Genomic DNA, 17,055 nt, shown 5'->3' on the forward strand with positions numbered 1-17,055 from the left:
CCTTCAAACTTGGATAGCCAATCCATGCCTAGTATCACATTCAATCCTTGTGACTCCAGAACAATCAGGTCGGTGGGGAAGACATGTCTACCTATGGTTACTGGCAACTGATAGCATCCCCTACTAGCCATATACTCCGCTCCTGGGGAAGTTACTAACGTAGGTGACTTAAGGATTACTGTTGGCAATTTATATTTATCCACAAATCCCCTTGATATGAATGAAGACGCACCAGTATCGAAAAGAACAAGTGTCGTAAATGCATTAATCAAAAACTTACCGACAACTGCGCCGGTTGATCCTCAATCTCCTCCACACTGAGGTGGTTCACCTGACCTTTGGTGAAGGGGTTGGGCTTCTTTGCAGAACCTCTATTGCCATTTCCATTCTTGGCTTTAGGGCATTCAGTGGCATAATGTCCGGTCTTCCCGCACTTGAAACATGTAATGTGACTTAGATCCCTCTTGGCTGGTGTTGCGGGGTTGGAACGGTTCTGACTGTTGCTTCCTCCATTCCCATTGCCATTCTTGGGGCCACTGTGGTTGTGCAAACTTCTGCATATGCCCTCCATGGTTATGGCCTCCATGGTTGTGAGTATGTCCTCCCGACTACGGGGAATAGCAGGGCTTCTGCTGAGCTCCAGAAGTGTATCTCCCCTATCCATACTTCCTCTTGCGATTATCAATCTGTTGCTGCTTGCCTTCTATCATGAGGGCCATGTCTACCAACCCTTGGTAGTTGTTGAAGGTTGCCACCATCAAATGCATACTCAGCTCATCATTGAGTCCCTCAAGAACTTCTCATGTTTTGCGGCATTTGTGGCCACATCATCTGGGGCATAGAATGCTAACTTGCTAAACTCATCCACATACTGTCCCACTGTATGACCTCATTGGCGCAAGTTGCGAAACTCGCGCTTCTTCATGCTCATAGCTCCTACTGAAACATGGGCGGTGCGAAAAGCCTGCTGAAACTGATCCCATGTAACTGTATCAATGGGATAAGTGGTGGTGAAGTTCTCTCACCAAGATGTTGTGGGTCCATCAAGCTGATGTGCGGCAAAGTGCACTCTCTCCGCATCTATGCATCCTGCAGTAGTCAGCTCCCTCCCAATCTTGCGGAGCCAATCATCTGCAACAATCGGCTCGGTGCTGCTAGAGAATACTGGCGGATTCAACCTCAGAAAGCGGGCTAGGTTGTCAACAGGGGGTGGTGGCGGTGGGTTGTTGTTGTTGTTGTTGTTGTTGTTGTTGTTGTTGTTGTTGTTGCCTTGGTTCTGGTTTTGGACTAGCATCTGCATCAAGGCATTTTGCTGCTGGATCAACTGAGTGAGCTCCGGTGGGAACACGAATCCATTGCCACGTCTTCGAAGGCATCTGATGGGTTAGAAGGGGTGAGAAATTAAAATAGAATAAGGGCTAAGAGAGATTCACTACCCATATGCACATGAGACAAACACAATCAATTAACTTCATTCAATATCAAACAAGGTTCACACAAAGGATCTAACTACGATTACAAATCGATCGAAGATAACTACTTGGAAGAATACTACTAGTAACATGGTGGTAGTCTAGAACTTTTGATCGGAGGAAGACTCCATGATATCTGCTCCAGCTTCGTCAACATAGTCGTCATCACTTTCATCATTTGCATCACTATCCGTGTCGGTGTCGTCCAAGATGATTTAGTCCTCCGAACGGATCTCCACTTCAGGTTCTCGCTTATGGTTCTCCACGAGTAGTCCTAGCTTCCTCTTCAGGTCTTCATGCTTCTCCAGTAGTACAGCAATTTCTTCCTCACATCCATCGCGTGTTGACTTGAGTTCCTATTCTAGCTCGATATTCTTCTTCATCAGCTTCTTGATCTTCTTCATGTTGAAGCATAGTTGATTCTCTTGTCGACGAATGTGATCACCCATCTCCCTAATGTAAGCTACAATTGATCCATCCTTTCTGGTATGAATCATCTCCCATTCTTCGTCTCAGCGGCCACATATTTGATATATGGTGTTTTCAAGCTCCTTGTGATACACTTCACATATGAGTCCAAAGGTGATGTGGGCTGTCATGCTCTTTCCCAAACTCCAGCTTGGTGCATCCAAGTAGAAATCAATAGGCTCCGTTGTTGGCACAAACGTCCTCCCAGGTACCCAAACTTTGATCTTCCAGCACTCCTCTTATGGTAAAGTGCAGAGAAAGTCCCAGTGAAGCTTGGTAGTCCAATGTTCAAGTACTTAGTGACTTCCTTCAAGTGTCATCCCTGGCTCTGATACAATCTTGTGCGACCACGATCCCAATGGACCGAAGTCTCTGTGCTTAAGTGTCATCCCTGGATCGGTAATGCTGACACACACAATACTCGAAGAATTATAGTAGAGTTCAATCACACACTAATTACATCTAGTCGTCAAGAAGAGTATGATTACACAAAAATAGTATGGCTAAAGGCCATCTAAACTAAATAACTGCAGAAGCTTTGAAGGTAAACGAGTCCATCAACTCCAACGACATAGCTGAGTGCATGACAGCGACCTATCGCACCTTATTCGTTGTCTGGGTAGTTTGCAACATGAGACGTTGCAGCCGTGTAGGTCAGCACATTGAATATGCTGGTAGAGTTACACTGTAAAGCAATGAATGCAAGAACTATATCTACATGCAATATTTGGCTGGTGGAGGCTCTATGTTTATAATTTTGCATAAAGCTAGTTTTTCTCTACAACAAAGGAATAAAATTTTATTTACTACTCCCAAGTTGTACCAATATTTGAGAAGGTTCCTCCAATTCAAATCCCAATTAAACAAATATCATCATTAAACCCAATCAATTAATTAAAGAGTGATGAGATCAACAATAATATCCAATTCCAGATACTCAAAATGTCCATAACCAGGGACACGGCTAACCATGATTAGTTTATACACTCTACAGAGGTTGCTCACTTTTTCCCACAAGACTCGACCGCATCCATGATCGGAAGATCGAGACATAGTCTTTCTAAAGCATTAACTCTCTACTCCGGGCAGACCGGTACACCTACTTTCCCCTACATCTGCTAGTCCACCTCTTCGAGAGCTCGTATAACTTACTCAACTATGCCAGAGCCCATAATTGCTTATGGCTACACACGAAAGTTTCTAGGCATGAAATATCATATGATCCCTTTTAGCCTGGGTGGCGAACCAAGGAAAAATTACATGGGTACTCCGGACAAACATTGGATTCTCCAGGTGCCCCAACCAATCCACCCAGATGTGTATTAAAGTTGCCACCTTAATGATATCCAAAATTAATAACTCGCATAACTTCCATGTGTATCACGATCCAATCCCTGTCTACGAGCATGGCTAAGCTATATAAGAGCATAACGTATATTCCCAGGGACATCGAAAAGTATTAGGTTCCTACCTCAAGCACTACAATCAAACCACATGTTCCCAATCCTACTCATGCAAATATTTGAGAGGCAAAACTAATTCATAGTAAAAACTGGGTATAGAAAAGTATGATCAAAGTGTAACTTGTCTTGCTGACGATCTGCAAACTCTAGGGATTCATAGTACCAAGCTTCGCACTCCGGATAATCTAGCATAGACAAACAGTAGCATACATAAGCAATCACTCATACGAAACAAAGAGAAATCGAGAAAAGATCCAAATAAAACTCGAAACAAGCAAACGACTAAACTAAACAGAAAACAAACCCTAACAGCATTATTATCATGTGAATTAAATCTTAACAGTAGGTACATGTGATTAGCTATGATTTGCAAAAAGAAACAACTCAAACGGAGTTACGAAACTCAAGATACAAACGAAACAAGATCGATTACTAATCTAAACTAAACTCAAATTTTAAATTTTCAAAATCATGTTCAAGTTGGTTTAATGGAAAGAAGAGATCGTTACGAAGATTTAGGCGTTGGTTTCATCTAATCTGGATAAACGAGCAAAAAGTTACGCTAGTTCTAAGATCAGGGGCTAAATCGCGAGAAAACTATTCGCGGATAGGTCCCTGGGCGAAAAATAAAACTACAAAGAAAAATACTACGGAACGAACGTTCGTTAACAACACTAAACGAACAAATTCGTTCGTTAATAAGAACTAGCAGGTGAACGTTCGTAATCTAACGAACTAACTAAAAAACCGACCTAAAAACTAAACCGAACAAAACCGAAAAAAACCGAGTTGGTTTTTACCGGTCAACGCGGTTTTTGACGGCTGCGGCGGCGAACTCCGGCGGGGCGGGGCGCGGCTCCGGCGGCGGCGGGGTGACGGCGACGCAGGGCGGAGGCGGCGCAGCGAGGGGCGACGACACTAGGCGGCAGCAGTAGCTAGCAGCGCGGCGTCGGCGCTAGGCGGTGACAGCGGCGGCAGTGGTGGTGGTGCGTTGCGGTGGCGGGGCGATGTGGGGAGGAGAGGGGGCGGCGGCGGCGCCTTAGAAAGGGGCCAGGGGGGTTCCGACTTGGGGAGGGAGTCGGCGCGCGGCAGGGAGAGCCCGGACTCCTCGAAGTCCGGCAGGGGCACGGCGTCCCGGGCGGGGGAAGGCAGTGGCGCGCGAGTGAGCCGGCTGGGCCTTCGGCCCAGTTCGGTCCGGAACTTTTTTAAAAACAAATTGCCCGCAGAAAAAAATCCTAATAAAATATAAAAAATTCCAGAAACAATTTTCACCGTCCAAAACCTAATATTTAAGACAAGATGAACATTTTTCTGGACTAAATGCAATTTTCAAAAAATGCATGTTTTTCTCTAATTCAAATGAAATGGCAAATAAAATAATAATTTGATCTCAACATTTCTTTTCCAATATTTCTCCTCTATTGAAGAAGTCATATTCTCTTCTCTCATTTATTTTTATTGTTTTGAAATTATTGGAAGGAAAATATTAAAAATCAAATTGATCCTCTTTTCAAATTTGAAATAAATTTCAAATATGAAAATTTTGTGAAACCTCCAACTCTCTCCTTGGGTCCTTGAGTTGCTTAAGATTTCTAGGATCACAACAAAATGCAAGCAAAAAAATATGATATGCATATGATGCTCTATGTATAACATCCAAATTGAAAATTGGGATGGTGCATGGATGCATCCATGATTTAATTTCTGTAAGCTTGGGTATTTTTATTGTGACATCTATGATAGATTGATGACTCTGCCAATGCATAGTATTCTGTTTTCACCGCTTTTATTGCTACACAGCAACAGAAATAACTAGGACAAAAGAGTTCCCTACCATAATATCTTCACAAAAATAAATAAATGTGCTTCCTCCAGATGGGTATGTTAGTCAGATGGTCACCAACAGATACTCCTGGTACTGCAAAGTTATCTCGATCAAGCATCAATGCGCAACAACCCATTCATGGCTTGTATAGACTTTTTGTGGTGTGCAAAACTAATTTTGTTTTGATATTTTATTTTTTTCGTGGCCAGCTCTTCAAAAGAAGTCTGGTGACCAACATATTTCAAATTGTGAGGAATGGAGGACTGAGCATATGTGTCAAATGAAGTAATGCGTCCTCAATAGTTTTTCAGAAGTTTCAACAAAGTTTGAATAATATGTTTGCAAAGCTCTGTACTAAGTTCAGTTCTTATAAATTTTGTGAAAAGCCCTTCAAAGTTTTCGATGAAGTTCTTACATGGACTTCGTGAAGGCCTTTAGCATAAATCTTCAACTTTAGTACAAGATCCACTAAAAACCGGAGGACGTGGAAGAACAAGCATGTAGGACGGTTACGAACAAGAGATAGCCTTTAGTTTTTTCATTAGAAAAAGATTTTATTGAAAAAAGTTCTTGGGATGTTTCAACAAGTTTGGAAACACGGTTAAATCAATAAAAAAATATTTACAAGGTTTTGTAGAGTTCTCATGAATTTACGGATCATCTTTGCAAGCCAATGAATAATCATATGAAAAGTACCCCATGTTTTAGATAAAAGTTTGGGCAAGAAACTAGGAAAGTTTTTTGTTGCTTCAAATAAATTTTGAGTTATCCTTCTGGTCCTATGATTCTTCAGATTTAGTAAGAAAGTTAAGGGGTCATATTTCAAAAAAAAAATCAATTATCACTATGAGCACGTGCAGAGCATTTTCATGTTATTAGAATAATTGAAATTAATCATTTCTAGTTAATTAAGAAATTTCTAAATAAAAAATAGTTAATAAGAAAAGGGAAGAAGAAAAAAAAATAACCACAAATGGAGAAGTAGTGTGATAGTCAACAGACCGTAGTCAGCGAACCCCATCGGCTTAAGACGACCACTACTGCCCCGATGGCATCGACATGAGAGACAGGGACACATACAAAGTGTCAAAGAGGAGCACAGGGGAGCAGGAGGAGGTAGGGACCACAAGTAGGAGGGTGTGTTGGAGGTCGAAGGAGCCACGTGAAGCGACTTTGTTGTGGGTAGGGTTCACTGGGGGCAGGTGTTGGCTGTTACTCCTCACTCATGTCCCCCACATCGCTCAAACCCCTATTGACACATCCATCTGTCACCGCCTTTTGTTCTCACACCTGCCCCAGTTTGCCACACCACGTGTGGCTCGCTGGAGCATGGCTCCGGGAAAACGACCGATTCGACGCTGATTTCAGGTTCATGTGGGTCACGAATTCGTTGTAGTCCAGATTACTAAACATGTAAAAATTGCATTCCGAGGGCAGCATGCGACCTAGTACCAACTACGTTCGTAATCTACATCCACGCATGCATGGACCGATACATGTAACCAATGATATGCTCTCCGTGTATGGATTTATTGGTAGGTGATCGATTAGGCCCACCGCAAAAAAAATGGTGATCGATTAGGCCTACCGCAAAAAAAGGTGTTTGATTAGGCCAATATGTCCACTCATCGTACATGGGCACCATGGCTATTTGAGCTAGCAGTGAGAGCTTCCGTGGCTCCACGCTGGCGAGTAAGCCGAGGAGGTACGTACACGAGTAATGCTACACTCACCGGATGGGATCCACGGACTCAACGGGCTGTGGTTACGTGTCAGTTTTTGATTCGTGATTAGAAGGGAGGCAGGGCCCACCCCTCATGAGAATCAGAGGGGGGAGACTACCTGGCCATGGGCCGGGACAGGCCGGGCTTGGGTCGGGCCTTAAAAAGCCCATGGCAGAAAACTGAGGCCCAGGCCCTACCATCAGGCCTATTTTTCAAGCCCAAGTCCGGCTCATCTGATAAAAAGCCCTGAAAAGCATTAAGGCTTAGGACCATGGGCCGGGTCTCTTCCTTAAAATGCCAATATGCCAAGCCCAAGCCCGTCCGGGCCTGCTAGTGGGCTCAAAACTCAGACCCAAGCCCAGTCCACGGGCAAGCCCATTGGGCCTAGGCCCTGGATTTTAGGGCCGGGCCTGGGTGGGCCGATAGGGCCGGGCCTGGGATGGCCAGGACTAGAGGAGAGATTGATTAGCATTGAGTTGTCCATGGGAGGCCCGTAATGTTCCGTGCGTCTAGGATTATGCATTTTTTCTCTTTTGGGACTAGCTACCAGCCTACAAGTGACTCGGGCCAGGCCAGTGCAGCGGCGCCCACGGGCTCTGACTGTTACGGACGCGGGGATCTGTCACGGGCTCACGGCCCTAACAAACCTCCCTAAGAGTTCTCAAAAAAAACCTCCCCGAGAAAAAGATGGATCCCAAACAAACAGATCATTTTACTACCAGACCAACCCAACCCAACGCCACCCCAGAAATGAAAATTTTCCAAGTAGATCGATATATGGATTGACGGAGGTTGTACCGACGATGGCCGACGACGAGCTGGTGGTGCCGGAGGCCGACGAGCGCAGCCGTTGGATAGTGCGGCACCCTGTGGGCTGCGCCGGCGTCTCGCTTGTTTGCATCTACTGCCAGTTGGTCACTGACGACCCGCCCTTGACGCTCCTCATCCTTCTGCTCGGCCTCCTCGCCGTATTTCTTTACGACCTTGCGTGGCTTTATGCAAACGACAGGTACGTATCTTTGCCCGGAGAACCTTAGTAGATAAATTCTTGCTGCTCTATTAAGTTATTCATTCAGTTCTCAAAAGAAACAAAAATAAATCCACTCATCCGTCGATGCATTCATCTAAGTAGTAAGCACACATCTACAACTATATATAATTTGTCCATGATATACTCTATTGAAAATGTCACACTAGCTAGATCCGTATTCTGCATGTACGTCTTGCTTTTTTGGGGGATGAATATACGCGTGTCTTGTTTGTTTGACTAAGAAATGATATAGTGATGTGTCCGCCGACGAGCTGGAGGAGGAGGTGGAGCTGGCGGTGCCGGAGGCCGACGAGCGTAGCAGATGGGCAGTGACGTGCCTTATCGGCTGCGCCGGCGTCTCGCTTCTTCGCATCGCCTGTCTGGTCGACCACCACAACAACCCCCGCATGAGGATCCTTATGCTTCTGCTCTGCTACCTCGGCGTATTTCTTAGCGGCCTTTTTGAGGCTTTTGTTATCCAAAAGTACCTCAATGTGGAGGGTCAGCAAAAGCTGGTAGATGAATTCTTGTTACTCTATTAATCAATAAATCAATCCATCCATCCATCCATCCATCCATCCATGCATCTTTCTATCTATCTGTGAATATTTTTTGAACACTATCTTTTACTCCTTAGCCAACTACCACCTACCGTACACTCTAATACTGTAGCATGCACCGAGTTGACTTCCCAAAAAAATACATGGAAGGAAAATATGTTTGATTTGTTTTGAATTGATTGCAGGAATTACATGTATGGCACCTGCAACTCTGCTCTCAAAACGTATATGTATGAAATTATATTAGATTTTTTGTTACCAATGTCTCATGTCTATGTTTATTGTTCCGTGGCAACGCACGGGCATGCAGCTAGTCTATATAAGTTTTGAAATACTCCCTCCGTAACTTTTAATAAGATATTTTTCGAGTCAACCGTGTCAAAAAAAGTCTCAAAACTATGTAATGAGATGCACTCCAAATCCAGAAGACAAACGAAATTCTAGGATTATCCATTTGGGCAGACTTTTATGCAGCTAGCATATGGTTATGTTTCACTAGATGCACGTCTCAATTATCATAAGTTAATTATATGGTGATATTTATCATAATCCATCCACATGATGGATACCTCTAGATCAGAATGGATTCTTTTGTGCAACAGTGCAAACATTGTTACATATTGTATATGTGTATTGTAGGTCTTGCTACAGATCAGACAAGGGAAATCTTTGCAAAATCCCTCCTTCCCAAAATTTTGGACGTATTAGTTTTTGCATGCAATCCCATAATATTAGGCGCAGGTGACTTTCCCTCTCGTGCAGTTACAACCAAGCTAAGAATCACTATTTTTCTGGAAACTAAAAAGATTGCCCGATAGGTCTCTTGTGTAGTTAGAGCATCTCCAGCTGCGCCCCCAACAGGTCCTTCCCAGGCTTTTTTCCGCGCCGGCGCCGAAAAATTGCCCAAGTCGCGCCCCCAAGACGCCGAATTCCGCCGGCTTGGCCCGTTTTTGCGCCCGGCGATCGCAGGCCGAACCCGGCGCACTGGGGGCGCTCGGGGGCTCCGGCGCAAGGGAAAAGCGCTCCTGGGGCCACATTGTCAGGCAAAAAGTCAAGCCACCCGTCCAGATTCGCCTCCGACCCCCCGCGCTCGGCCGCCAACCTGCCGATCCCGGCGCCGTCGATCGCCCACAGCAGCTAGGTAAATCATTTTCGGCCGGGAAAAAGAAGGGGTTTCGCCGAGGCAGCCTCTCCGCCGCCGTTCGGGCACCTTTTCCAGCGTTCCGGCCGTGCAGGGCCTGTACACCGGCGGGTTTGCGCCCACCTCGCCCGCAAGGTGTTTGGTGATTTGCCCGCGATGGACTCCGAAGATGAGGAGGCGCTCGCGGCGTTGCTGGAGGAGGAAGCAGCCAAAGCCGACGTCCAGGAGCAGGAGCGTCTCATGGTGCTCGCCGCCCTCGCCGGCCTGCTCGCGAGCAGTGAAAAGCCGCAGCGAGGTGGCTCGGCGCTTGGGCGGGTGAAAGCAAAGAGTCGGCATCATCTGGAAGGCTACTGCATGCTCTACTCGGACTACTTCGCCGACGCTCCATTGCACGGTGAGAAAAAATTTCGGCGCCGTTATCGGATGAGCCGAAAGCTTTTCCTCAGGATGGTGAATTCCATCCGGGAGTTCGACAGCTACTTCAAGTGCAAGATGGATTGCACTGACACACTTGGATTTACCTCGATCCAGAAGTGCACGACGGCTATGAGGATGCTTGTATACGGAGCTCCCGGTGATTCACTCAACAACTATGGGCGCATGGCCGAGTCCACCACCATTGAGTGTTTCTACAAGTTCTGCAGGGCAATGGTGGCAGTGTTTGGACCGCAGTACTTGCGAACACCCAATGTGGAAGACACTGCTCGGATCCTAGCACAGAATGCAGCAAGAGGATTTCCTGGGATGCTTGAAGCATCGTGCATGCATTGGAAATGGAAGAACCGTCCATTTGCTTGGCAGGGGTTGTACAAAGGCGCCAAAGGCTGTTGGAGTGTGGTACTTGAGGCAATGGCCACACAGGACCTCTGGATTTGGCACTCTTTCTTTGGGATGCCAGGAACTCACAATGACATCAACGTCATGCAGTGCTCCCCAGTCTTTGCCAAGCTTGTTGAAGGTCATTCTCCTCCGGTGAACTTCAAGGTCAATGGGCGGCAGTACAACAAGGGGTATTATCTAGCTGATGGCATCTATCCGAGATGGTCGACATTTGTGAAGACCATCTCAAACCCTGCAAGAACGCCTGGTTTGCGAAGGTTCAGGAGGCTTGCAGGAAGGATGTCGAGCGGGCATTTGGTGTGCTCCAATCTTGATTTGCTGTTGTCCGGTTCCCTGCTCAGACCTGGTCGAAAGATCAATGTGGGAGATCATGACTTGCTGTGTCATCTTGCACAACATGATCATTGAGAGCGAGCAGGAAGAGCTAGTGTTTGACTGAACCATATTACAGGCAGGGTCCTCTTGCCCAAGTTGATCACCAGCTACCGGCAAACTGGACTGAATACCTGAATATGCGTCAGGAATCCGAGACCCACAGGTGCATCAAGAACTGCAACACGATCTGGTGGAGCACCTATGGAGGCTCAAGGGCAAGGCCGGGGCGACGCGGGAATGACGTGTGATGAAATTTGAGTTTTGTTTTGTTAAACTATATAATTTGTATTGAACTATTTGTTGAACTATTTGATTTATGTGATGAAACACGCTAAACCATACCGAACTATGTGACGATCTAATTGATTTCTATTTGTATACGAAAACTCACGCCGAAACACGCCGAAACACGCCGAATATGGGCCGATTCACGCGGATATCGAGCCATTTTTGCACACAATTGGGCCGAACACTGGGCCGAAATCGGCGACCTGGGGGCGACGGCTGGGTGCCCAACCGCCCCAGCGCCGAGCTTACCGCCGGCTCACCCCCAGGCCGCTCTTTTTCGGCGCCCTGGGGGACCGAACGGCTGGAGATGCTCTTAGCTCTCAGTTCCCATGCCATCCCTCTCTCTCCCTCACAAGATTGACCTGCGTTAATTTCCGTGCAGAAAACTAATATGCCTTAGAATATGGCAAGGAGGAAGTACATAGCATCAGGAAATGAAAATGGATCTGACATGTTGTTGCAATATATATGAAGAAAAATATTATAAAATGTTCTATAGCACGGATACACAGCGAACTGTCTCAGTATGAAGTCAAAAAAAAAGAAGTCGTCATGATTCATGAACAAAGTCTTAATAAACAAAATAACAGCAAACTATCTGAACAAATCTAGCTGTTGTGCATATGAACTTGTAACATCTACAATGGACAATAATATAAACCTGAATCATAACGTGTAGAATCTAAATAACAAAGAAGTAGAAGTATCCCGAGATAGAAAAACTACTCTCTGGTACTAAAGATGGTATATAGATATAGCCAGCCATTAGCATGAGGTCATTGTTTTTGAGCTCTCCTAGTTACTCCCTTCATCTTTGTGCTAACTTTATACTAAATCTGCGACACTTATTTTGGGATGGAGTGAGTACAAGTTAATCGTCACACAGTGATATTATCAGTAATGTGCTTAGGAAACTTTTGCATACTTCTTGATAGCCAGAATCCATGGCTAATGTATTTGATCTATGAAAAGAACACGTGCCACAAGTTATCAGCGGATTACATCTTTGCTTCCAATTCTATAGCTACGAGGGTCATGAAACCATACAATAATTAGTATCTCAACAATAACTATGTTTTTATGGCAAATATGTGGCTACTGTTCTATCAGTGGGTGAGAAATAGAAAATATGTTCACCATTGCTTCATCTACTACTAATTTCTTAATAGAAACATAAAAGTCACAAAGCAAAATGAATATAAGTTTCAAAGAAAAACATAAGATCATAAGTATTCATTTACCCGCTGAAATAGTTAGCCAGTACATTCAAAACAACATTGGCCAATCAATTAAGAAACTACAGGAATCAAGGCAAAATGGTACATCACTAAATTTCAAATATAACCTAAATGACACATACATGAGAAACCATCCTAAAGTACTCACTCCTCCTCGTGTCATCTGACTTAAACTTGGAAACTTGTTGTCGCTTCAGGAGAGAAAGCATTAATGAACCCGGCAGGAGCCCTCGAGGAAGATAAAAACAATGATTAGCACTGACCATTATCAATATTGTTTCTAAATTATACAAACAACACAGAAAAGCACATACTTGTCAGCGACAGTGTAGGCACTTAAGCAGGGATGGATTTTTTTTTTTTGCTTCATCCAGAAGAAAGTTACTTTCTGTTACAATTTGAGAATGGAAACAAGAGAATGGGGCGGCTCTGCTTCCTATTTTACATAGTAACACCAAATAATCAAAATGGTAAATTAGTTTCCATGCGTATATGATGGTGCGAGTAAGAGCGAAAACAGAAGTGCACTCCTAGTGCTACCTTAATGCCCTATGTGGAGGATACTTCACCTGGTTCCCAAAAATAGTAAAGAGTAAGAAGGCCTCTTCCTGCTACTTGATCAATGAAAGATAAAGAAGAATGCCATTCCCTTGGGACGGTTTCAGAGAGAAGCATGTTTAAGATTGGTTACCTGCAGAGAAAACCCACAGGCTATTCCACATTCCATGGATTGGAAGATTAATGTTGGAACTTGGAAGGGCCTGTTCAAGAAGTAGTCCTGAAATACAGAGTGTCGCTGTTGAGCAACACAATTATGATTAAACGGCTAAGCTGTCCACCTTTGCATTGTTGAGAGAATTTAAACTGTAATCGCCAAACAGAACAAAAAACAAGGTTAAGAGTGATTACTGCTACAAAGATGATGAGTTGACGATCGTGACTCGTGTTTAATCCTCTTCTTGTCACAAAAACATGTTGGGGAACAACACCACATGAATGCAAGCCACAATAAAACCTTGAATATTTGTCTAGAAATATGTGTTTGATGCAAAAATTGACCGATCATCACAACTGCCTATTACTACTACAAATATAATGAGCATGCACAATTTTTTTTTTCAAAAGCTGGGCTATACATTTATCTTATTATGTCTGATCACGACTGATCATTACTGCTAGAAATATATTATCACACAAAAGTTTCTTTTGTGTGATGAACATCAGACGTTGGTTTGCCAGATGATTAAAGGAAAAAAAATACATCAGTTAATTACCATTAATTTGGTTGTTGTGATGCTTTGAGTGCCGGACCCCTATCTTTGGTGATGAACTGGTCCGGGAGCGCATGCGAGCGAGCAAGAGAGGCATGGTGCGGCAAGATGGTGCAGGCCACGAGGGCAATGAATAAATAATTCATAACTGTCCACGGAGAAGACATATCCATTACAAATAGGGAATTTTACTATTTCATACCATTCATGTTGCTGCTTTCAGATTAAATTGAGTTTGATCACATAAGCACTTTTAATAGTACATTGGGCATTAGGAGTAGGAGCCCAACATAAAGTATCTTCCATATTTGTATTAATGATAGGAGTTCACAAGATATTCCTCTTGAAATTATCATCAAAAAAGAGATTAATTTTGTCCTCATCCCAATCTTTACTATTAGATTTCCAGAGAGCACTAACAACTTTAGGATAGGGCACATCTAAATTTGGATTAAGATGATCATAAATTTTATCCCAGTCATTGCACCAAGGATTAGTCCAAATACAAGCGGTTTGTGATGAACTAGTCCGGGAGCACCTGCGAGCGAGCAGGAGAGGCGTTGTGCGGCAAGATGGTGCAGACTCTGTTGCCTGAAATTCAGAGCTTGGGTACGGCACTACTCATGTTTGGAACATAGATATATCTGTGTTCTGTGATTCACAAGTTAATAGTGGCCCCGGCAGACGGCAGTACATAGCAGAATTAGGAGTTGCAAACAGGGTATATAGATATAGAAGAAAAATGCAAAGCAGAGCTTGTGTAACATGCATGTAGTCCAAACATTTTCCTCTGCTCTTTATTTCCCTAATCTCAGAAAACACATTCGTGTAAGCGAGCGAGATAACACGCTAAAGACCATGCATCATGAAAAGTTCATCAGTGCAGAATGTTGCACAACCTGACTAACTGTAAAAGAAATGCGGGTTGACTAACTGTATATATTGCATTTGCTCAACTCTAGAAAACTGCTTGATCAGCAAGTAAGTTGGAACCGGTAACCTAGTTGCATTTGCAATTTTCTACTCCCTCCGTCCCAAAATAAGTGTCTCAACTTTATACTAGCTCTAGTACAAATTTGTACTAAGCTCAAGACACTTATTTTAGGACGGAGGGAGTACTAGGAAACTACCTAGCATGCTGATACCTCTTAGCCCAACAACCAATAGAAACTAACTTAGACGTTTTTGTAGGGTAGTTTAGCAACTCGACAGAAACTAGACGAACCACTGCTGAAACACTGAAACTAGACAAACAACTTGACAGAAACTAGACGAACAACTTGACAGAAACTAGACGAACCACTGCTAAAACACAGAAACTTATATTTTGGTATAGATGTATTCCCCCCGTCTCACAATTAGTGTCTCAAGCTTAGTAATATAACTTTGTACTAAAGTTAGTAAAAGTTAAGACACTTATTTTGGGACCGAGGTAGTAGCACCTACTAACTTGACAGAAACTAGACGAACTTTTTCCCACTGAAGCATCGATGAACAACCGACATTTCTGGCATACAACGGAATCAAATTAGTGAGGTAATCTCACGAGTCCACCAAAACCGGAAAGAAGGGCACAAACACAACAAGAAGTTGATCGATCACGTACACAAAATGATGACCGGTACACAAAAAACCCATGTCTGCTGTCTGAAAAATTCAGAAACTTGAATACAACACTGCTCATATTTGGCGTAAGATATGTCTGTGATTCAGAAGTTAATAACCCCGGGAAGGGTATATACAGAAGAATTAGCATGTCTGTGATTCAGAGGTTAATAACCCCGGGAAGGGTATATACAGCAGAATTAGCAGTTGTAAACAAAATATGTACTATGTGATTCAGAAGTTAATGTGCAACATGCATGTAAAACAGGTATATCCGTGATTTAGAAATTAATGGTGCAGGAACAGGCATATACAGCAGAATTTGCAGTTGAAAACATGGTATAGAAGCAACGTCGCTGGCCAAAATGCAAAGCAGGGCTTGTGTACTTAACATGCATGTAATCTGAAACATGTTTCTCTGCACCTCCTTTCACTGCATTTAAGCGAGTGAGGTAACAGGATAAGTAAAGACCATGCATGACGACAAATTTATCAGTGCATAATTCTACACAACCTGACCAACATTAAGTTGCATTTGCACAACTCAAAGAAACTGCTTGATCAGACACAACTAGGAAATTGCCTAGCAACCAACAGAAACTAACTTCGCCCAGCAACCAACTCTCCGAAAACCGTTTGATGAGACACAATTCAAGGTAACTTTAGTCAGTTTCTGTAGTTGATCAATCATAACTACTGATAAAATCCTGAAGCTTAGCCCAGCTACCAACATTTCTGTCATAAGCTGGAATTTATCCGAGGTGAGTTCATCAGTCAGAACCGAAAAGGCGGGAATATCAAAGAGTTTCAGTAAAGGCTGATCGTGTATCTGAATGACATTCGTCCTACATGATCCATGGTGCAAAAATAGAACATGCAGTAGATCTATCATGCACACCTTAACAGATCAGAAACAAGATGAACACCGTAAGTTCACGAGCCATAACCGAAAGGGGACTGCCAAAGACATTCAGTTAGCAATTTAGCATGACCAGAACAAACAAACTGAAGTAGACAAAGATCCTGCAGATCAACCATCACAAGATCATCTGCAAACTCAACTTAGTACTGCACATCATAACAGAAGAAGAACGAAACAATCATTGCAGTAAGTTTGTGGCATCGGATCCTGTGCCTGATCAACAAACACGCACGCTTTTCAATCAGAATCCTAACAACTGAACAACATTCCTTGTATGTATGCATGCATAGGATGATTCAGAGTAAAAATTCGAAGTGAATTGAGCCGTATAAACTGTAACTGATGCATGCAGGAACAAAATTAGCACAAGCAAGAACAGAAGTTGAGCAAACAGTCGGAACAGAGCAACGAGAAGATGAATCAAATTCGCACCAAAATTGATTCAAGTCGTGCAATCAGAAGTACTCATCTCTTATCTGAACCTCTATTGAACTAAACGACTGCCCAAATCCGAACCACTACTCCACTACGCAAAACGATCGAGACGAGACGTACGCATCGCATCACTCGCCGGGAGAGGTGATCGCTGAGGAGGCGCAGTCGCCGAAGGGCTCCCCGACGCCGCAGGTGCCGTTCGTCTGGTCGGTGGCGGACGCGACGGCGAGGTCGGCGAGGTGGAGGCGAGGGAACGGCACGTAGACGCCGTGGACGGCGATGCGCGAGTTGACCACCACGTCGGGCTCCTTGATGGGTATGTAGTTGATGCGGACGTCGTCGTTGGAGGAGGCGGAGCCGGTGGCGTAGTGGGTGACGACGAGGCTCTGGCCCTCGCC

The 17,055-nt window shown here is 44.1% G+C and overlaps 1 protein-coding gene across 1 annotated transcript; it reads left to right on the plus strand.

The window, feature by feature from the left end:
• Positions 1-7,663: 7,663 nt before the first annotated feature.
• Positions 7,664-8,548, plus strand: LOC119305156. Its single transcript, XM_037581759.1, has 2 exons — positions 7,664-7,961; positions 8,236-8,548. The coding sequence occupies exons 1-2, from the start codon at positions 7,756-7,758 to the stop codon at positions 8,522-8,524; spliced, it is 495 nt and encodes a 164-aa protein (XP_037437656.1). The 5' UTR covers positions 7,664-7,755; the 3' UTR covers positions 8,525-8,548.
• The last annotated feature ends 8,507 nt before the right edge of the window (positions 8,549-17,055 follow it).

This window comes from Triticum dicoccoides, chromosome 5B (assembly GCF_002162155.2).
Source record: "Triticum dicoccoides isolate Atlit2015 ecotype Zavitan chromosome 5B, WEW_v2.0, whole genome shotgun sequence".
In the NCBI taxonomy this organism is placed as follows: domain Eukaryota; kingdom Viridiplantae; phylum Streptophyta; class Magnoliopsida; order Poales; family Poaceae; genus Triticum; species Triticum dicoccoides.